Consider the following 24156-nt stretch of genomic DNA (forward strand, 5'->3'; position numbering starts at 1 on the left):
ATTTAAATGACAAAAATAATAAGAATGATGCTTCTTCTGTTGCTGCTGATGAAAATAAGTGAATAAATATGAATGAGTGAAATATATATTCAAACAATATATTATACCAATATATATTCTGTCCTAAAGTCCTAAAGTATAACTATATAAACAAAAAATCTAAATATATAAACAAATAGATGCACATAGGCATTAAAGTGTGTTAAATTATTCATTAAATGAAATGCAATGGAATTGGGCCTCTGATTGAAGAGCATCAGCCAGCGTGGAGTCGTCAGATTAGAGCTGCTCATGCACTGCGGTGAATGAGGACAGCTGAATGCGAATGACTTTAATTAAAGGAGCATGAGCTCTCTGCCTTCATACCTCTCTAATCTAACCTTCCCTTGAAGTGGCTCTCTGTGTGTGTGGGGTATATTTGAGCTAAGCCTCATGAGTGAGTGAGTGTGTGTGTGTGTTTTGTGTGTCAGCGAGGGAGACACTTTGTGTGTCTGCGTCTTTGTAATGGGATCTGCATTTGGCGAGCTGCATTTCTCCCCGGGCAAACAGAACAGCAGGTTTAGACTCGGCCTATACAAGACCACAACGGCTTTCCAGCGCTTAGATTAACCCTTGCAGCAGGGGGATTTACCAGAAGACTCCAATGATTTTTTTTTTTTTACTTTGCACTTTGATACAAGCAGAAAAAAACGGGGGTGTCTTTCTTTGAATGAACGAAGAAATCTGATGGAAACTTCTCGCTTCCTCTCGCACGTTCATTCTGTTTTTTCCACCTCGGCCTCTCATTCATTCATCTTTCTCAAGGCTGTTCTGTATGAGAGAGCAGGAAACAGGAGAAGAACTCTCCCTCTTGCTCTATTGTCCCTTCAGCTCCAGAGAGCTGTAATTCAACCACCCACAATCCCTCCCTGCGCTCACACGTCTCACACTTTTACAACCGTATCTTTACCTGACACACAAGCCGGTGGCTTCGTGCACCTGAGGCTACCAGTTCTCAGTTTCCTACCTCCAGTTCGGCCCTGCCACAGGAAAGACAAATCGCACATGAGATCTGCTTAACATCTCAATTGTTTCTCCAAGATGGCAATGAGATTAAATGGAGTGCAAATGGAGACTCGAGGCTCCTGCGGAGATTCCCAGAGGCCCTGGTAATCTCACACGTCCCGTCTAGAGTTTCAGAAGAGATCGTGGCCTCACAATCCAAGATACGAAAGTCCGCAAAATTCTGCAAAACTATTTCTCATCAAATTCTTACAAGACCAAACTAAAAACATTTTTAAAGCTCTGTATTTTTTATGACAGCAATTAGCAGGAACTGTAGGAGAAACATTTGAGACAAAGTTATAAGAAATACATTTGATTTGATTTTTATTCTGTTGGTATTGTTTTAAACACCATTGACTTTCAAAATGTCTTTTGAGCTCGGTTGAAGAAAAGTGAGTCAAACAGGTTTGAAATGAGAATTTTCATTTTCGGATTAACCAGCCTTTTAAAGGGTTAGTTCAAACGTCAAGCAAAGTACATTTAAGCTTTCTTTGACCATATTTGATGAGCTCAACGTATGTGCTTTGATCAGTGTTTGAGTCTTTTCACATAATGTATTAATAAACCGTTAATTTTAAACCGTTTGATCTCTTTTACAATCTCTTTACAAACTTTTGAGCACACTTAAAGGGGGTAGTTCAGCCAAAAATGAAGATTCTGTCATTAATTACTCACCCTCACTTTGTTTCAATCCTGTAAGTCCTTCGTTCATCTTCGGAACGCAAATTAAGATATTTTCGATGAAATCCGAGATCTGCACGATTAATCGCACGATGTTGTGAGGTGCGTTTAGTCAATGAAGCCGGTACTTTGATTAGTAGTAAATCTCCATCACGTGCGTTCAGCTGGAGCGGCAATTAATACACAGAGACGTAAATCATTGACAAGCTACGCCAAATCACGTTTAAAATCGCATTCAATTTTGAGCGCGATTTGGCGTAGCTTGTCAGTGATTTACGCCTCTGAACGCTCCAGCTGAACGCAGCTGAACGCACGTGATGGAGATTTACTACTAATCAAAGTACCGGCTTCATTGACTAATCGCGCCTCACAACATCGTGCGATTAATCGTACAGCCCTACCCTACATAGACAGCAATGCAACTACCACGTTCAAGGCCCAAAAAGGTAGTAAGGACCATGTGTTGTGGTACTCTCAAGAACGCAATACAGAAGAAAAGAAACTGTTGAGTAAAATTATGTGTGCAAAAAGTATTCTCGTAGCTTCATAACACTACAGTTGAACCACTGATGTCACACGGACTATTTTAACAATGTCCTTACTACCTTTCTGTGCCTTGAACGTGTCAGTTGTGTTGCGGTCTATGCAGGGTCAGAAAGCTCTCTTTAATTTGTGTTCGGAAGATGGTCTTACTGGTTTGGAACGACATGGGGGTGAGTAATTAATGACAGAATTTTCATTTTTGGGTAAGCTATCCCTTTAAAAATAAAGGTTATTTATTGCCATCTGTAGTTCCAGATGAAACTTTAACATCCATGGAAACATAAAAAAAAAATTTAACAAAAGGTTCTTTATGAAGGAATAGGCTTCAATTGATTGATAAAATGTGCTTCAGACTAAAAAAAAAAGAAAATAGTTCACTGAAAAGTTCTGTGGGGATCCCAAAATGAATCGTCTGCATAGCAGTGAAAACCGTTACCTGATCTCATGACGAAAACGTACTTGTGGGTACGTTTTTCGCAAGACACAAAATACATACAAATAACTACATATCACTGCAGTTTCCAACAGAAATGAACAATAGAAGTGGTAAAACAGCGAGTACTTGTAATCGTTTTCGTACACAGTTATGATTACAGCTCTATATGTTTCACTTTCTGGATGTAACAAGCTTGCTCGGTAACTCAGCTGGCTCAGAATTGGACTTAGGATGCGGAATCCTCGAGTACGAATCCTGTGAAAAACATGACACGATGAAGGGGCTCAAAGATGAGAGATTGAAAAATAAGCTAAAAAGGCATGCTTGTGATTGCATTGCTGCATCACATTTGCTTTTGTTCATACTATGGGGTAGGTTTAGGTGTAGTGCAGATGGTACGTTATTTTAAAACGTCACGGAGCATTAGCATTATAGCGCCACTTAACGGACATTTCAAGTCAGAACTGTGGTGACACATACTGTACAAAACAAACATCACAAAATGCAAAATATGTACATTAGTGTTCTGGGGGGAAAAAAACGAACACTCTTTTAGCACATTTAGGACATTTCACACTGGATATGTCACAAAACGTACATGGTGGTACGTATTTTTATTTTGCGAAAAAAGTTTCCACAGGTACATTTGGCGCCACTCAACTGACATTTCAAGTCAGAAACCAACGTCACATAAAACATACCACATGTACGCGTTCATCTCTTCTGAGAACAAAAACGAACACTTTTTTTTAGTGCCACTCAGTGGACATTTCACACTGAATATGTAACGTGTTTCATGTCTTGTGAAAAAGTTCCCACAGGTATGCTTTCGTCATAAGATCAGGTTGGAAAACCTCCTTTTAGTACATATAAAATACACATATTTTGTCAAGTTTGTATGGAACTTTCAATGGAGGTTTCCTTAAAAATAAACAATCATCGTGTTTCCCAGATGAACAAAACCTTTGACACTTGGTGGTTTTCATTACCCATGTCACTTCTGTAATGTCAAGTATTTCTGAGTAAAACACAATATTGAACAAGAAAAAACTGGACAGGGGTTTAAAACCCTGTCAAAACACACTGAAAAATAAATGCACTCTAAATAAAAACATCTGCCAAATGCATAAATTATTGAATCATGAAAACTTGTGTTTTGAAAGTAAATGCGGTCAATTATGATTTCACGCCGACTTGAAAAGAAACATGGCAGAAAAATGTCCTCTAGGCTGTTTTTCTGCATCTCTCTCTCATGGACTGGAACTGTTTCTGCCCTCCCCTTTTCTCCTTTCCCTCGCCCCCTCCGTCAAGTCCTCAACTTCCTCTCAATTAGCAGGTGTGCTAACGCTTTCTTCTCCCTTCTCTTTTTCTGTAGCCCTCCAAGTCACTCACAGCTGACCCCCTTACACAAGCCCTCCTCACACGCATGCACGTACGTGTACACGCACACACACACACACACACACACACAGATACCACCCCCCTCCGGAGTATAAAAGAGTCTTAAAACTCCAGGATGGAACTTAATCCATGAAAGGAAAAGTGAAAAAAAAAAAAAAAAAAAGCCCGCCAAGTGGCTCAGCCCATCCCAGCGTGGCACGGCGTTCAAAGAGAAACACACACATACTATTACCGCATCTGGCAGACACAACATTACACGCTCTGTTCGCCGCACCACCCCGAAGTGACGCGCTACGCGTCTTCTGCTCGATTGGTTTTGGAAGGACGGCCTGGAAAAATCCACAGGTGATTTGCGAAGTCTTTGATTTTCATTCTCTTGTAAACACTAAAACAAAATACTTCCTGGGGGAGCTCTTTGAACTGAGATACCGCCATGACATTTTCCCTGGCGGATTATCCGTCTCCCTCTCTTGCGCTCTCGTTCCCCTCTGCTCACTTTTCCTCGAGCCCTTGTCTTAAGCTCCCCGGGTTTCTTTTCTTCTCTCTTTAAATAGAGGGACAGGACTGTGAAGTCTAATAATGGTCATTTTGCCTCCCATTGAAGGCTGGGTAATTCTGCCAGGCCTCGGTTCACTTTGAAACACATGACACAGGGAGCTTCCCAGTGGCCATGGCAACTCACTCAGTGGGTTCCAAAGCCATGATTTCATACTTGCGGAGGGACAGAAACCTGCCGGCCAATCGGGAGAAGCTCCGCCCACTGGGAGAGAACCTTTGACACCAAGCAAAGGAAAACCCAGTGAGATAATATCAGCAAGTTGAGGCATACACAAACATAAAAGAGAAACCCCAGAGCTAGGGCCCCATCGGCGCTCCGTGCTTCAAAAACACTAACCGTCCCCCCCTTACCCCACCCGCTCCTGCTACTTCTAGATTGTGTGTGTGTGTGTGTGTGTGTGTGTGTGTGTGTGTGTGTGTGTGTGTGTGTGTGTGTGTGTGTGTGTGTGTGTGCATGTTAATAATAAAAAAGTAAAGGCAAAGTTTCACTAAAACCCAATACGTCACGATCAAAAGACGTACACTGACATTTCTACCAGTGTTATTGTCAACTATAACTTACAAACTTTTCATGAATTGAACTAAAACTAAACTTGGACTAAAATAAAACAAAATATAAATATTAGATGAAACGCTTAAACATAAAAACTTAAATGGAAATTGGAAATATACTAAGATGAAAAATAAGGGGGGAAATATTAGGGGGAAAAAAATAAATTTTGGGCTTCAAAATCAATGTTGTAAACAGTTGTGCGCTGCTTACTTTTTGATTCTTTGAGGAATAGAAAAAAGCATTTACCTGAAATATAGATTTATATTGCTATAAAATGGTCACTTGACCAATAACGCCTTGCAAAATAATAAAATAAAATAAAATAAATTGAGCCTAAACCTTTGAATGGTAGCATTTATATAGATTATTATTCAATATTTTTAAAGTCTTCTAAAGTCATATAACAGTGTGGATAGTGTTAAAATAGTAAAAAAAAAAAAAAAAAAAAAAGTTAAATTAAATATACTTTTATATTGCTACAAAATGGAAATATATATTGAATAAATTAAAAAATAAAAATCAATAATGACTTGCTAAATAAATAAATAAATAAATAGAAAAATAAATAAATAGAAAATAATAAAAAAAAAAAAAATTCTGAGCCTAAACTTTTGAACAGTAGTGTTTATGTGGATATCATTCAATATTTTTATTCAAAAGTCTTCTAAAGTCATATAACACTATGCTTAAAATAGTCTAGAATTTATTTGAAATGTACTTTTATATTGCTACAAAACTGTCACTTTTGACCGATAATGCCTTGCTGAATAAATAAAACTTTTAATATTTCTATTCAAAAGTTTTCTAAAGTCATGATAGTGTGGATAGTGTATAACAGATACTGAAGAAAAAAAATTAAATAAAAATCATAAATATAAAAATGAGTATATAAAATTACTAAAATTTAAATAAACTGAAAACAATAAAAACGCATTCAAAATATAAATAAACACTATAGTAGTATATACATAATACTAAAATAACACTAATTTTGACACACTAAGACAAAGTTTGCTTCAAAATCAAAACATTCCTGCATCAAAATCTTTACTCTAGCAGTGCGGCTTCATCTCTCTCTGGTTGATAATCGAGGTGACTCAAGCGCCGTGCAGTCAAGCAGCAGGTGGGTGGAGGTGCTTCAAGCCGCCTCCGGCCTGCATCAGGATTTAGCTTCCTTTCTCGAGCAATTACGGCACACAAAAAGCAATGTTCCAGCTCATCAAAGGGTGATGTATGAGCAAAACGCACATACGTGTGGACACCTAGAAGCCTATTCAAACACTTTCACTTAGACGCTTTCACAAATGTCTTAAGGGAATTAAAGGCAAAGGTGCAACAGATATCACAATTGTTGCAATGATAAACATTTAAAGCAAATGAAAATCCTGTCATCATTTACTCACCCTCATGTCTTTCAAAAACTCGTATGACTTTCTCGCTTCAGTGGAAGACAAAAGAAGCTGTTTATAGCAAAATGCTGACTATGGCTGTCAGGCAAGATCGTCAAGGCAATATGACTTCAATTTCAGCCGGCTTTTCCACACTGTCATATGACTAGTGAATGATATCTGTAAAAACACTAGTGTTCAAAAGTTGCAGAAAAAGAACTTTGAGGGAAAAAAAGTATCATGGTTTCCACAAAAATATTAGGCAGCACAACTGTTTTCAATATTGGTAACAATAAGAAATGCATTCAACATGATACATGGCCATATCCACTTGTATTGGATAAGAGAAAAGCAGATACTATTTGGACTTGTTTCACAAACACACACACACAGTCATGTGGACTGATGCAATGGGAACGGGAAGACTCAGTATGCGGTCGGGAGATGAAAGGACAGAACCCCTCAGCCGGTTTTGCATGTGTCAGAGCAGAGCACTGTTTGGAAAAAAGGATATCATGCTGGCAGAGAGACAAAAAAGAGAGAAAGAAAGAGAGAGAGACCAACAAACAGATCAAGACGGCCCTTGAAAGAGGAGGGACCTGCTGGGAATTAATGAAGTACATTCACCACAGGAGAAACAACAAAATCTGTATACGATATGCAAGCAAGAGACAAGTTTCACTGCGCTTAGTCATCTGAAGATTCAAAGTTCTAAAGACTAAAAGCTTTTCCAAATTTACACCATTAAACCTTTGTAAGAATGTAATTAATTTCTCTACTGTAGAAAAAAAAAAAAAAAAAGGAAAAACAGGGCTCACTTAAAGGATTAGTTCACTTCCAGAACAAAAATGTACAGATAATGTACTCACCCCCTTGTCATCCAAGATGTTTCGAAAATAACCAATCATTTCGCTAGATAAGACCCTTCTTCCTCAGCTGGAATCATTTAGAGCCCTTTGATGCTGTGTTTAAACTTTTTGAAGTTCAAACATCTGGGCACCATTGAAGTCCACTATATGGAGATATTTCTAAAATGTTTTCCTCAAAAAACTATTACTTATCGACTGAAGAAATAAAGACATGAACATCTTGGATGACAAGTACATTATCTGTAAATTTTTGTTCTGGAAGGAAATCAGTGAACAAGACATTAGACTTCAGGTCATGCATATACCTAAATGATCACTTAGTTTCCTGAGGATTCCCGATGAGAAGATCCACAATGCGATGAGACTAGTCTAGGTGAGAAAGTGCAACAGAACAAAAGAATGAACAGGAACGAGAGAGGAAGCAGGAGAGGTGGGAGGTGAGCGGAGCGATGGCTCTCTGCGGACAGAGACAGGAAACGGAGGAAGAAACTGTGTACATATACGTGTCAGCGGGGCAGCTCCGTCAAGACCTTACACAAATCGGAGAAGCCTACATGACCTTTTCTCAAATATACACACAGGGCGGAGTGTGACGAACCTGATATGGTATGTCGAAAAAAGCCCATCATATTTTCTCCCTCAACTTCAAAAATCATTTCAAAATCGTCCTACATTGCTGTTTTACCTTTTTTGTTAATGGTGTTTGATCTTTGCATGTTCACTTTGCAAACACTGGATCGGTACTTCTGCAGCGATGTAGGGTGATTTTGAAATGAAGTTGAGGGAGAAAATAAGATGGTTGACATACCCTAACTGTCTTGAACCGGAAAAAACTGAGTTCGGGCAGAGCAAGACAAGAGGGATCGTTTAAAACCGCATTTGGGATCGTTTGAAGCCACATTTAAACTGCATTTTGGACGTTCAAACTCGGGGCACCATAGAAGTCCACTATATGGAGAAAAATCCTGAAACATTTTCCTCAAAAGCATATTTTTTCAACAGATAAACCCTTCTTCCTCGGCTGGGACTGTTTACAACCACATTTGGGATTGAAGCCTCATTTAAACTACATTTTGGAAGTTGAAATTCGGGGCACCATAGAAGTCCACTACATGGAGAAAAATCCTGAAATCTTTTCCTTAAAAACGATTTCTTTACGAATGAAGAAAGAAAGCCATGAACATCTTGGATTTACAAGGGGGTGAGTACATTATCTGTTCATTTTTGTTCTAGAAGTGAACTTCTCATTTAAGGCTAACATTTTTATGCTGAAAGCCAAAAAAACACAATTTTGATATTATAGGGACTTTAAAGAGCAATAATTGATAAGAAATTACTGATATCTTTGAGAGTTTCAACCAAGTATACATACATCCAGAGATAGTCCACTTTAAAAAAAATTGACTAATATGATGATAACCAAACAGTTTTGGTTCCCACTAACTTCCACTGTGTTTTTTGTCCATACCATGGACGTCAGTGGGAACTGGTTACCAACATTCTTCAATATATTCTTCGTGTTCCACAGGCAGTCAGGTTTGCAGTGATGTAAGGGTGAGCAAATGACAGATTTTTCATTTTTGGATAAACATGGCTTAAACGCCACAAAAAAAAGTGCATTTACACAGGCTGGGAATCGAGAAAGGTCTTGGTCAGAACCGGTTCAGTGCTTAAAATTCTGTAAGCAAGCAACTAACTGAACATCATTAGGGTTACCATGAACCTCATACTGACTTGGTTATAAAAGAGACACTGAAAAGGACGCTCTCTACATATACTGCATGTACAACAGTTTAAAAGTTCAAGAAAAGATTTGTAGAATTTTTTTTTGTAGTGTTTTTTGTGTAAACCTTGATTTTTTTTTCAGGATTCTTTGATAAATAGCAAGTTAAAAGGAACAGCATTTATTTAAAATGGAAAACTTTTGCAAACAGTATATACATTTTTACTATCACTTTTAATCAATTTAATGCATCCTTGCTGCATAAAATGATTAAACATTTTATTAACCACAAAATTAAGAACAATAGTGCATGTTCAAACAACAGCGGAATGATAAAAGAGACAGTGAAAGGAAAAGAAAAACAAAAATAAGGGCAGGGGTGGCACAGCAGGGACAGACTGGCACAAGCAGGTCAAAGGGACAGTGCAGAGACCGGACAGACACTGATGCCGGGACTAGAAAGAGAACCCCAGCTGAGCGCGGGCCTATATCAGAGGCCCGATTATGACAGCCGACTCTCTAATTATAGCTCTGGCACAAAAGAAGGCGAGGATGTTTTTCTATCCTATTATTATGAAAGAAAAAGAGATGGAATGTGTTTACACCATCCATTCACCTAATGTGAACTTTCCGGAAATTGTATCAGTTGATATTCTGAATTTATTTTTCAAATCATATTTGTGCTGGTTGTGTTCGCACACTTAATTTATGCTTTAGTATACTGACATCATGCAATTCCCATGAGTCAATAAGACAACAGTAGAAATCGAAATGAATGTTGATTATTTGAGAACATTTCAATGAGAACGCAAAAGGGAGAGTGTGTTATGTGTAACGTTAAGCCCATTCCAGCATTAGACATGGGAAAATATTTAGCCATTCTAGTGCAAGAGCGTCCTGCTGAGTATAAATGTGTGGAAATCCTCAAATTTCCCCATAAAAAGATCAAACATGCAAACAGATATTGGTGCCTTGAGACTGCAGCAAGCTCAGCCAATTAGGAAACGCTTCATCTGCGTCTGGATTTGTTCAGTGTGTCTAAAAAGCACAAATGATAGCCAAAACCACACTCAAAGTATTTTACCACAGCAGTTCCACAAATCAGGTGACACTACTTGGATAGTACTGTATAACAGTCTTGAACAACAAAACCATTGAATAGTTCTTGCAAAACTGTATAAATCAAAGTCGAATTACTGCTGTCTGGTTGTGACAAAATTGCTTTTGACCAGCAGGCGATGCAATATGAAAATCCGCACATAGATACTATTTGCAACATGTATTGGGAAATGTCACTCCTGATTTGTTTTCAATACAATAATTTGTGCCTAGAAGTCATTAACATTTATGAACAGAACTTTGAACTAATGCACTACATTAGGTAAACATTGAGCGCTGTCCTTACCTTGCCCAATACAGTAAGACAGCTGGGGTCCAACTCGGGCTGCTCCAGTTTGACCACTCCAACCCAGCCATATTCGTACAAGTCTTCTTCATCGTTATTGTTACACAGGCCCAAAGGGTGCATCTAAAAGTCAAAGAAAATGTGATTTAATATCTCATTCCAAATGTCCAATGTCCAAATACTCTGAAAAGACAGATTAGAAAACAGATTGGAAATAGTTACAAAGACTGCAAGACAAGAAAGTTTTAGGGAAGATGAAATGCTTGTTTAAATTAATTTAAAGAGAATAGGTTAATATTGTATTATGGCATGCAGGAGGTGCACGTTCAAATGATAAGTGTTAACCTGACCTCATGTTATTGCGCCATAACTCCACTTCCTTTATAAACTGCCCTACACTGACGTGCCACGGCACACCTACAAAACAGCAAAGGTGTGGAAACTCAAAAAGGTCTGTGTGGCGCAGGCATGATGATTACCATCATAAGGTGTGCACCAAACCATCAGAGCAGATTCTATTCTCTTGGCTCAAATCCCATCTGTCAGTTGTTGCAAGTGTGAAATCTAGCGCTTTTGATGTGTTGAAAATTGACAACATGGACGTTTATCAATGAAAATCTTTCAGGAGATAAAACCCTCCTAAAATTGAAAACAACTAGGTTAAAGATTATTTGGGAATTACATAAGCGCAGAATGAGGCCGTGAATTGTTTGAGCATGGCGGTTTATTACTTTATTAGCGCTATTAGCTTCAGCAGACAATCATTTCATGGACTTGTTCCTGGATTTTATATTAAATGAATGATAGCGTAAGCTTTGCTGGCCTTGAATTGAATTCCAACCAAAAGATACCAATCTGGAAAAATAAACAGAGATATAATAACCTCCTTCATGAGATAATACTGGTGCATTTGCACAACCAAAATAAAAAACGCGTTGCATAAGTTGCGTAAGCATGGACATCTGGAAATGCACAATCACCGTTTTAGATGGACTAACTGTAATACTGTACACGATTTCCATTCAAACGGCAAGATTAAACCTAGGTATTGCGGTGACGTTTTCAAAGCAAAATGCAAAACTGCGACGTTTTATTCACTGATGCGCTTCCCCTCACTCAGTGGGCGCATATGTATTTTTTTTCAATGGATAAGTAAGCTGTTTTCTGTGAATGTGCAAGACTTCTGGTTCATTAGTCACAGTAGGGAAATAGCGAGAAGAATAAAGTGCAGTAAACAATAAAACTGTGTTCACAATAGATAATACATTAAAGTAATATAGTAAGACACACCAGTTTGCAATAACAAGCAGCAAAACAAGCCGTTTTGCACAGCTAAAATTTCCTGGAAGTGGATGAGACCGGAAGCCTCGCAATTGTTCATAATAAAACAATTGTATTTTTATTTAACACTCACTTTTATTTTCAAATATAATAGTACTATCACACTTCATTATTATATTTAAATCCTGATTAAAACACCATGACAACTGGTTTGACCGCGGTGACCTGTTCCCTACCCATAGCTGAGCACTTCAGGGCAAATATGCTAAGAAGTGCTGCTTCCAAATGAACAAATTGGATTAACACTCTGAAAAAGCTGATTATCATCTTAACTCAGGGATCAAAAGCCACACCAGCTCCCGAGAGGCCTCGGATTCCACATTTGCATAAAACTTAGCTGATGTTGTGGCATCGAAACTGACAACATTTTAAAGTAGGGTGACCACTGCTAACCTAGTTTCGCGTGGAAAAATGTAAGATTATGTTAAGATACTCTGACTGAATGATGCATTTCTAATCAGCGACCATCTTGAATGCATTCATTGGGAACTTTGGATTTCAGTAAGAATTGCTCATTAGGTTTATCTGCAGTTTCGCAAAAGTGGCCTGTCAGGAGAAGTCAAAGATGACATTCTGCAAACACATCTACAGACATCTTCCCTAATATCCAATGTTGTTTAGCCTACTTTTCTGGAGTGCATCGACATTGCTTTCCAAGCAAATACCCAACTTTTGTTTTTTGAACACACCTCTTCTTTAACCACCAAAAGAAGTGTCCCTTGTTCAGCATCACCACCCCTCTCTTGTACAGCCGTTCACATGTGCATCTCCTTTCAAGGGCAATACTTTCAAATGAAATCACTATGATGGCAGGCAGTCGAACTCTTCATACCCGGTTCCACCTTAGGCATCAGCGGATTGACTTCTGCAATGCCATAAGTAATTCTCAATGGAGGTAGCCATGCAAGATATCTCTATACATGGAATATGGACAACTGCCAGTGTGGCTTTTCACCCCCTTTATTTGTTTGTTTGTTGTTTCCTTGCAACTGATGATGATAATTACTAAAAAAATAACATGTTCGAAGAAAAGCATGTCCTCCTTAATAATGGTAACTCTAACCATCTGAAATATTTCTCAGAATAGAGTTTGAAAACTACCAAGAAGGACAGATGGACAAACATAAACTGTTTGTTTCTCCTCCTCGCCTCTGAACTAGAGTTGACCTGATTTGGACTTGGTCGGAATAGGGCGGCCAGTCTCAAAAAAACACCAAAATGCCAGTCACACCACAAGCAAACTTTGTCAGATGCTCAGTTCGCTGATGCTTTGATCATCACGCATTTCAGCCTCAACAGAATCAGTCCAGGTAGCTGGAGTTTCTCTTGCACCCATTTTCGGGCATTTTTTTTGATGGGTTGACTGTGTTTGATAAAACTTGTTGGGGGGTTCAAAGAGTCCAGCAATTCAAAGAAAGCAGTATGTGTTCGCACATCTGCCTGGGGCCAACTCATAACAGTAGGGGCCAGCTTCAACTCAAATCAAAAACACTTATAAAAAGATTTTAGGCCACGCTTGGTTTCTTTCATTGCTTTCATGGTAGGACTTTTCCCCAATAGTAGGACAATCCCAATATTGTTTCTTAAAAGCCCAAGAGCAATCCTTTAATATATAATGTAATAATGCAAACGGGAAGACGCTAATCTTGCTAACTGTGTTGTTTTAGTATTATTTAGATAAATATTATAGCGTTTGTTAATATTTTTGTTTTATAATATAATGCATAGTAATGTAGTAAAGTAGTCAACATCTGAAGTGGATCAAAACCTTTCAACAAAGTTTTCTTAAAACCCAAACAATAGTTGTTCTTGTCTTAGGACAACTTTTTTGATCCACCTCAAATGTTGACTACTGTATTTGTTTACAGCAGTAACCAAGGAAACTCTGTATCACTGCTGTTCCATAAGCGCCACCTGCTGCGAGAGAGCTGTTTTTGTTTCGTTCAGATATTTAATGTAGTGTAGTTTTACAAAGATAAGTTCAGACCATTCTGTTTTGGCTTTAAATTTTGAAATTATAGTCTAATTTACATCATGAACTGCTCAAGCTACAAAGTGTTTGAACAGTAAGAGTTTTAAATGTTTTTAAAGAAATCTCTTCTGCTCACCAAGCCTGCATTTATTTGATCCAATATACAGCAAAATCAGTTATCCTGTGAAATACTTTTACTATTTAAAATAACTGCTTTCTATTTGAATATATATTTTAAAATGTAATTTCTGTGATCAATGCTAAATTTTCAGCATCATTAGTGTCTTTAGTCTAAAAAAAAAATCATTCTAATACGCCTATTTGCTGCTCAAGCAACCTTTTGTATTATTGTATTACTATTATTATCAGTATTTAAAACAGTAGAGTACATTTTTTTGAAAATGTATCTGATCAGCATTTATCTGAAATAAAAGCTTTGTAACTTATTCAGCAAGGATGCTTTAAATTGATCAAAAAAGTGATAATAAAGACATCTACAATGTTACAAAATATTTCTATGTCAGATAAATGCGGTTCTTCTGAACTATTCATCAAGGAAACCTTAAAAAAAATTACTTTGCTGTTTTCAACATAATAATAATTTTTTTGAGCAGAAAATCATAACATTATAATGATTTCTAAAGGATCATGCGAGTGGAGTAATGATGCTAAAACGTCAGCTCTGAAATCACATAAATTAAATTTCAAAATATCTTTAAATAGAAAACAGTTATTTTAAATAGTAAAAACATTTCAAAATTTTAGCTGTACTTTGCAAGTGCAAGCTTGGTAAGCAAAAGAGACTTCTTTTTACAGTTTTTACTGATTCTGCAACTGTTTCATGCATTCTGATCCATATAAAGGCACAGCCAGGGGGAAAATGTGATAAACCGTCAAACTGAGAAAAAAAAAAAAAAAAAAAAAAACATGATAACAGATTTTTGGCCAAACCGCCAGCACTATTTATAATATTTTCACTTTGAATATTTTTTTAATTTAAACGGTAGTCATTATTTCATACAATCTAGTGACTGGTAGAAACATTTGTTTAATGGTTGTAATTAAATCAAAATCAAGTAAAGTTTCCTTCTTCTGAAACCCATGCGAAGGGAGCCTGAAGCCATTACCAACATGCAATATTATATTAAGCAAAACTGCTTAAAAAGAGATGATAAATGGCCTTGTGCATTTATATAAAAATGTCAAGGCTAAAGGACACTAAACAGAGCTAGTCTAAAAATCAACCCAGCAGATACTAGTCTAAATGTTTTTAAAACACAGACCTCTTATCGTCAAAGCTGACCTAAACGTGTTGGTACACACAGAGCAAGCGCTCATGGATCGTGGCTGTGGTCCAGTAGTAGAGAACACAGAACAGATGAGTCGCAGCCACAGGCATGGCATTTAGGTCAAGGCCAGTATCAATTTCACCCACAACAATCAAAAAGCCCAGCTAGCCCGAGGGTAAGCTCTGCTATCAAACTCCACTCCATAACCCACACTACAACCACTTTCACTGGCTTCAACCCCACGTAACCCGATCCCAAGATTTTTCATAGCTAATTTATGCCCTCTGATTAGTGAGTATAAAACTAACAAACCTACTTAACCACAACTATAATCTGACACGGGACACATATATCATTCAAGGCAACAAGGCCACAAGGCCGTCAACTTCAAGCTGAGAAGATTTCGTGGAAACAAACTTTTTCCTTCTGCAAGGGGCAATTTCTCTCCTTCCTCATGCCGCTGGTCTCACCAGCCTCCCCCCTTTTTCCCAGTTCTGACCCTGTGCCCGTCACCCAGCCCCCACCCCCTGCCACAGGAGTGCGGAATAGTTCCTGGAATAACAGACCATCCTGCCAGGAGAGGTGGGGGAATATTTGATCAAAGCCACAAGCGGGCTTCACAAACCCCCCCTCTTCCCGGGCCCGCAGCCACTTAGAGAAACTCTGTCCTCGGCCGCGGCTCTCAGGGCAGCTTTTCAAACAAGGCCAAGAGCCTTTCAAACAAGCAAGAGTGCTGGGAGTTCTCAGTGCCGAGCGAACGCCATGTGCACGGGAGTCTCGGACGGCTGCTGGCTTCCCTCTCCGTTTGTATTTTGGCGGTTGACAGAGATAGAGTGGGACACTTCTGAGGTACAAGGTTTAGAAGAGGCACTAAAGATATAGTGATCAAGAATAAACCAATGGTTCAAAGTACTAGAGCCAGCTAAAACAAGCTGCATTTGAAACTGTGTAGAATATAGTAGTTTGTGGAAATACTAGCATGTCCAAACTTACAGTTGGTGAAAAGTTTCCTACTTCCGAAGGGATTCTGAAGTGTACATCCAGTGAGCACTTCAGTATCCAATGAGGCCATAAGAAAAGGTTTGTGAATGGCAATAAAGCAATGCAACTGACATTGGCAAGTCACATGACAGACAATAGCGAACGTAGTACACTCTTATAACGGTGCTTCACGAGGCCATAGAAGAACCTTTTTTTTTTTTTTTTTTAATCTAAATGGTTCCATGAAGAACCTTTAATATCTGAAGAACCTTTTTGTTCCACAAAAGGTTCTTTGTGGCAAAAGAAGGCTCTCCAGATTTTAAAAGGTGAGAAAAAGATGGTTCTTTTAAGAACCTTTGACTGAATGGTTACTTTGTGGACCCAAAAATGGTTCTTCTATGGCATCGCTGGGAAGAACCTTTTAAAGCACCTTTATTTTTAACAGTGTATGTCTGCATGTTGTCATGCAGTGAAAAGTACATCACGGACCAAAGAGGAAACTGACAACACGTCGACGGACAAGACAGAGCAAGTTACTTCTGGTGTGAAACAAGGTCTCAGCTTTAAAATGTTGTCTTAAATATAATTTTGTGTCTCTTTAATGTGTTGTGACAGATCACTGTATTGCCTTATTAATCAATCAATCAATCAACGTGAACCATGTAAAGCTTTTATTTACTTGAAGCATGAAATAAACATGAATGAACATCAGAACGTATTTTATTTTAACACGGAAATACACACAATTTTCTTTTTTTAAGTTTAAGTCGACAGAGATTAATCTACTCTCCTGTCTGATTTGTTCGGACAAAATGGCAGAATCGGCATTATGGTTAGTCAGATCGCCTGTCAATCAAGCAGTCTGCAAAGGGGTCAATTACTCAGAAGTAGCTAATCAGAGAGCGTGCAATTTTGCAAACAGCCACTGTTTAACTCGCAAAAAAAGTTTTAGAATTATTACATCATGGTAGAGGAAAAACATTGAACACACTATTGAAGGAAAATCTAGGCCATTTAGGCCAGAAACAGTCTTTATACACAGATGTGAATGCCACCAACCAACCCGCCGTCCAGTTGAACTTAAATTGAGATTTATACATAATCTCAAAGCTGAATAAATAAGATGATAAGTTGATGTATGGTTTAGGATGGTTAGGATAGGACAATATTTAGCCGAGATACAACTATTTGAAAATCTAAATATTGAGAAAAACGGTTTTAAAGTTGTCCAAATTAAGTTCTACTTACAAAGTTTTACTAATCAAAAATTAAGGCAGGAAATGTACTAAATATCTTCATGGAACATGATCTTTACTTAATATCCTAATGATTTTTGGCATAAAAGAAAAATCGATAATTTCAACAAAGGTCTTACGGGTTTGGAACATCATGAGGGTGAGTAATAAAAAAATAACAGATTTTTCCATTTTTGGGTGAACCAACCCTTTAAGTGTAATTTAAATTATATACATTAATTTTAGATTATTTACATCAGTAAATTTACAATAATAAAATGGATATTAGTTACATTGTTCACAAAAAAAAAATAAAAATAATATGACAAAGTGTGAAAATGTACTCTGTTTGCAAGCCAAGCAACTTCATCTGCAGCACTTGTTTTTGCACCATGAGAGAAAAGGGATGGAAAGCATTTCACGCCAGCAACGTAGCTTAACGCCGTCCATCAGTTGCGAAGCCGTGCCCTCTGGCGTAGACCGGGAGGTCATATTCTCTTGAACCCTACGTGGATCCCCACCGTAGCAGTCAGTCCCTCTCAGCTGTTACATATCTCTAACATTTCCTCATCTATAAAACTGGAAGGCCGTCTTGTAATCAAATGCCCACACATAGCGGGAAGAGCTTTGCATTGGGTACACAAGGCAACCCGGGCCAGTTTCCTTTTGGCGCTGGACGTCTGAACTCCCACCTACTATCCAAACAGAGGATGTACTCTCAGACTCCAACACTATTCTGGTTCGTCTATCGGAAGAGTGTGAAATACTGGAATGGGACAGATGCCTACGGCTTCTCCTCTACTTGCCCTGGACTATTTATCTTTCTCCTTCTCCCTCTTCGCTTTCATCCCACAGCCATAAAGCTGTCAGACATTTATAATCTCACACTATGATTGCGTGTTTCTGATCTCCATAAGAAGCAATAATCAAAACAAACATTTTTAAAAGTGAAGGAGCATAAAAATGCGATTGCAAAAAGTTGGAGCACACAGAAGTCAAAGCAAATTTAAACATACTCAAAAAGAGAGACGGCGAGAGAAAAGAGGAGGAGCTTGCCGCTCTGATTGCTTGTGTCTTCTCGTTTCCCAAGCACTGGAAATAACTTCAAAGGGGATCGCAGCCTTGAAGAGAGCACAGATAGAGTTACAGTGTGGCAGCTGGAGAAGCCTTGCAGGTGGGGCCTGCTCTGACGGTGTAATATTATCTCATAAAGGGAGACTGGGCCCTTTTTCAAAGGAGGCGACTTCCTCTCCTTTGTCGTCTAGACAAAACCAATGGAACGACAGTTGCAAAAGTCACCTCGGGCCAACAAAGACTCCTTGCCCAGAAACCATGTATATGCACCTAAGTAGTAAGAAGGTGACATCATGAAGAACCAACCACAAGCATCTCAAGATTTCCTCAAGGTTTACAAAACAGATTGTGTGCATTGGCTTTTGCTTTTATGATGGCATTTGTCTTTACAACCAACACATCTGCACACACTTCAAGCATTCGTCAGCCACTTTTTATCCACTTACAAGTACATATTTGAAGAGTTCAGGTCTTCCCTGGGAATCGAACCTACGACCTTGGCGTCTAGCTCTTATGTTTGAGCCACAGGAACGCCGAGAGAGTCTTGAGACCTCTTACGCCGTCTCCCCGAAAAACCATTCACACACTGTCCCCTTGACAACGACGTAAGCAAACAAACGGTGCAGTTCAGACCGGAGCGAACACTTAATATCATGTAAATACTCAAATATGTATCATCGAGCCACCAGGGAGGACATCTTTAGCAGAGGGGAAGTGACAGGCGAGTCTATTATAAGACTGTGAGTAGAGACTGAAACCATCAATGGCGTGAGAATGATTCTCTCTGATGTCTACTACTCAAATGACAAAAAACAAACTACAGTTAAACAGGAGAAAAGACAACAAGATAGAGTTAAAACAATAATAGTTGAAAACTAGATTTTTATTTAAGTTTGTGAAAAAGTCTCTTATGCTCAACATAAATGCATTTATCTGTATTAAACAGTAAAAACTGTAATATGTGACCCTGAATAAATAAGCTTTCCATTGATGTATGGTTTGTTAGGATAGGACAATGGCTGAGATACAACTATTTGAAAATCTGTAATCTGAGGGTGCAAAAAACCCTAAATATTAATAAAATTGCTTTTAAACTTGTCCAAATGAAGTTCTTAGCAATGCATATTACCAATCAAAAATTAAGTTTGATATATTTACGACAGGAAATTTACAAAATATCTTCATGGAACATGATCTTTAGTTAATATCCCAGTGATTTCTGGCATAAAAGAAAAATCGATAATTTTGACCCATACTGTGTATTTTTTGGTTATTGCTACAAATATACCCATGCTACTTAAGACTGGTTTTATGGTTCAGGGTCACATATTGTGAAATAGTATTGCAATTTAAAACAACCTTTTTCTGTTTGAAGATATTTTAAAATATAATTAATTCCTGTAATGCTAAAGCTTAATTTTCCATTACTAAAACATTTCTTATTACTGTATTATCCGATTACCTGTTTAATATTATTTTTGTGGATTCTTTGATGAATAGAAACTTGAAAAAAGCAGCATTTATTTGAATACGTAATGCTTTTAACTGTCACTTTGGATCAATCCTGAATAAAAGTATTCATTTCTTTCAGGATTAAAGTATTCAAACGTTTTTGGTGGTGCAAGTCACTTTAGAGAACAAGAGTCTCTTAAATGCATAAATGTGAATTAATTTTAAACTACAAATCAAGAAATCACCATGTGTGGCAAATAAAAACATCCCAACTATCAGCTCACACTCACTGTAAACCACTCAGTCTAAAAGTGCCACATCAGAGAAAGTGAGAAAGCCTCATGACAACAACATTCACACGTATCATGCGCCAACCTCTAGGTAAAAAAAAAAAAAAAAAAAAGATCCAGCATACGTCAAGAGTTAACGTGACATGATTTATGGGCAAGGAAGGCAAAAGTGCACGCCAGAATACTACCACAACCCGCTCTTGAAGTTCAGGAGGCGGGTAAATCTGTACCCGGGAGGATTGTAGTCATCAACACCTAGCCTCACCGATGCCTTTGAAGTCCCTCCCTAGCTTTGAAGGTCCCGGCAAAGAGGAATGCCTGCGCAGGGCTCTTGGAAAGCCCCCAGAGTTGTGGAATGCGGAGCAAGCTGCTGCCCGGCCTGCTGGAATGCGATTAGAGCGCTGGAACAGATGAGGGCTCCCGCGCCAAGGAATGACTGCTACCACCACCAATGGCACGGCACTGGCCCGCTCATCGCAAAAAAATATTTCATAAAGGGAAAAAAAAAGGGCGAGAGAGTGGCAAAGGTGGGTGGAAGGTTGAGCGAGAAGAAAACAAAGTGGTCACCAACACACACAATAAAAGTTTTTGGACAGTAAGATTTTTTATGTTTTTTTAAAGAAGTCTCTACTGCTCACCAAGCCTGCATTTATTTAATCTGAAATGCAGCAAAAGCAGTAATGTTGTGAAATATGTGATCAAAGCTAAATTATCAACATCATTATTCTAGCCTTCAGCGTCACATGATCTTTCAAAAAAAAAAAAATTATAAATAAATAAATAATAATAATTATATATAGAAAATTCTACTCAGCTTTTTTCAACATAATAATGATTTTTGAGCTGCAAATCAGAATATTAGAATGATTTCTGAAGGATCATGTGAATGGAGTAAAAATTCAGCTTTAAAATCACACAAATAAATTACATTTTAAAATATATAAGCAGAAAAGTGTTATTTTAAATAGTAAAAATATTTCCAAATTTGACAGTTTTTGCTATACTTTGGAACAAATAAATGCAGGCTTGGTAAGCAGAACAAAAAAAAAAAAAAAAAAAAAAAAATCTTACTGTCCAAAAACATTTGACTGGTAGTGTATATATGCCTTAATTGACAGAAAAAGACCAACATATTCCAAAATATTATAATGATTTTTGAGCAGCAAATTAGAATATTAGAATGATTTCTGAAGGATCATGTGACTGGAGTAAACATTTTACTTTGAAAACTGTTTTTAATAGTAAAACTATTTCTAACTTTTACTGTTTTTTCTGTACTTGGTAAGCAGAAGAGACAAAAAAAAAAACATGATTATGTTTTTATTTTCCATATTTTGGCCACTAAATGGTCAAAAGTACAATTCTCTATATAAATAGTAATAATAATAAAACTAATGCTTAAAGTGAATCTAAGTATCACATCATAATGCAGAGTATAAAATTATTATTTTGAGATTTTTTAAACATATCAACGTTTTTAAATTTACTCAGAGTTTTAAAGAATGTAAAAAGTAATTAGATGTAATGATGCATAAACACAATATTGACAAGCAATGATATTGCACTGATATACTGTGCATCTCTATTAGTAACAGTCCCAGAAACAACATACACATTTCTTCAAAGTCTTTAAGGTACAAACATCTGCTAAGAACATAAATAATAAACTAGAAAAATGTGTCACTATAAAAGCGAGTAATACACTTCCATATTTCCAGAGGCACAGGCCAGACTCGAGCTGATCCTTCCCAGAATGAGCAGATTCACTAATCATATTTCCATAGCTCTGGGTTTTATGTGCATTACGAAACAAGTTTCTAGTGTCTTGTTGTCAGTCAAACATTCCAGCAACATGAGTGCTTGTTCTTATCAAGTGCTCGTTTGTGTGGAAAACAAACAACTATGACTCTAAAAATTAACGGGCACATATAGACCGGACAATTCTATTTATACATGCCCTCTCTTTCGCACACATACTACACTGACCTTAACGTCTTACCACTTAAACAAGTGCGCAGGCATTGGGTCGGCTCTTGAAAGAGGGAAAGTAAAGCTGGAGATGACTGGGCTGATCCAGTGAGCTCTCTCTTTAAAGGTCAACACCATATAGACCATCTCCAACTGTCTCTAACGCATCCCATCACATGGAACGACCTTCTGAGATCAGTGGCATGGATAAGCAGGGCATTTTGGTGCATGGCCAAGATCTAAAAGGGTTTTCAGGAGGGTGAGTAAATAGTTTTCATTTTCAGGTGAAGCACAATGAACAAGCTTGTAATAAGATGGCAGTGCATTACATTCCCGTCACAATTTTGACAGAACCGATGCAAATCCACTGGAAAACAGATGAGCGCTCGCTCATGCGCGACCTGTTTTCAAAGAAAGCAAAAACATGGTTCCCAAGAGAGAAACCAGTCAAAATATCCACCCATTCCCTGACAACCTCACACATACATAACTCGACCGCAAGCATCACCCTCCACCCCTCTACACACACATAACTTTTGGCCCAGCTGCAATGCACCCGGCTGAGGTAATTCACCCCACCGTCAACCAGAGCAGCCCCTGTGCCAACGCCACCTGTCAATCAAAAAGAACAACCCCAACGTGAGCCAGTCATGGAAAAGGGGGTGGAGAATCCCTCAACCAATCTCTGGTAGATCCTTCAAAGCTTACTCTAGCCTCTGGACTCGCTCGTTCTCAAGTTACAGAGATAAATGCCGGTTGGATGATAGGACTCAAGAATGTGCGGCCATGGAAAATTGCACACTGTACAACCAGAGTGTGTTTTCTGCACCTCCACGGCCTCTAGTTCTCGCTAACCGGTCCCCTTTCGCTATGCCACTAGGTTAGATCAAGTTTCTGTTGCCTTAGATTTGTTTTCTTAAGGAGGTTGGCTCACAGAAGAAAACGCTTCATTTCCAGGTCAAAACCTGTGGTCTGATTATACACGTGGGACTGGAGTGAAGAGATGGCTGGATGGAGGGTTTTAAGGCCACATGTGGATTGAATTGAAGGTCACGCCCAATTTCATTATGCTTGCATTCAAAGTATGTGAGGACATAAGGCAATAATCAGTTAATGAGGCATGACATGCAGACTTCAGTCTGTTCAACAGTTTCTAGAATTTCCGTAAGCCTCGAAAGCACTGACTACTGGTACCAGTGACATCTCAGTAGGGATGCACAATGCACACTACCGGTCAAAATGTTTAGGGATTGTAAATTATCTTAAGAAGTTTCTTATGCTCACCAAATCTGCATTTATGTGAGACAGAAATATTGTGAAATATTAAAACAGTTTTTTATTATAAAGCCATAGTTCATAGTACCCAACCTCAAGACCTTCATTCATCTTTGGAACACAAATTAAGATACTTCTGATGAAATCCGAGAGCTTTCTGACCTTGCATAGACAGCAACGCAACTGTTACGTTCAAGACCTGAAAGGTAGTAAGAAAATTGTTAAAATGGTTCATGTGACAGTGGTTCAACCATAATGTTATAAAGCTACAAAAACTACGTTTTAAGTGCAAAGAAAATAACACTATCTTTTCCTTCAGCCATTTTTGGGTTTGGAATGACATGAGGGCAAGTAATTAATGACAGAATTTTCATTTTTGGGTGAACTTTCCCTTAAACATATTTCTTAAATGTCATCTGACACCAAAGCTGAATTTTCAGCAGTTATTACAACAGTCTTTAGTGTCCACTGAAATGCCCAAAACTGCTACAATATTAACTTAACTTGAAATATTAAAAGTGTTTTAGAATATCTATCTATCACTTCATGAATCATCTATGGAAGCCAGTTTCCGTCACTGAAAAAATAAATAAATAAATAAATAAATAAATAAATAAATAAATAAATAAAAAAGTAACAGATTTTTTTTTTAAATCTCAATTCTGACTTTTCTCACAA

General features: G+C 37.9%; 1 protein-coding gene across 1 annotated transcript in view; it reads right to left on the reverse strand.

Annotated features, from left to right (window-relative positions):
• The window catches only part of znrf3 (zinc and ring finger 3), an 86577-nt gene that overhangs the window by 29792 nt on the left and 32629 nt on the right, over positions 1–24156 (reverse strand). Inside the window, exon 2 of the mRNA XM_073841108.1 lies at positions 10602–10724. Within this exon, the coding sequence (XP_073697209.1) occupies positions 10602–10724 (123 nt within the window). The remainder of the gene's footprint in view (positions 1–10601; positions 10725–24156) is intronic.

The sequence above is a fragment of the Garra rufa genome, chromosome 5, assembly GCF_049309525.1.
Source record: "Garra rufa chromosome 5, GarRuf1.0, whole genome shotgun sequence".
Lineage (NCBI taxonomy): Eukaryota > Metazoa > Chordata > Actinopteri > Cypriniformes > Cyprinidae > Garra > Garra rufa.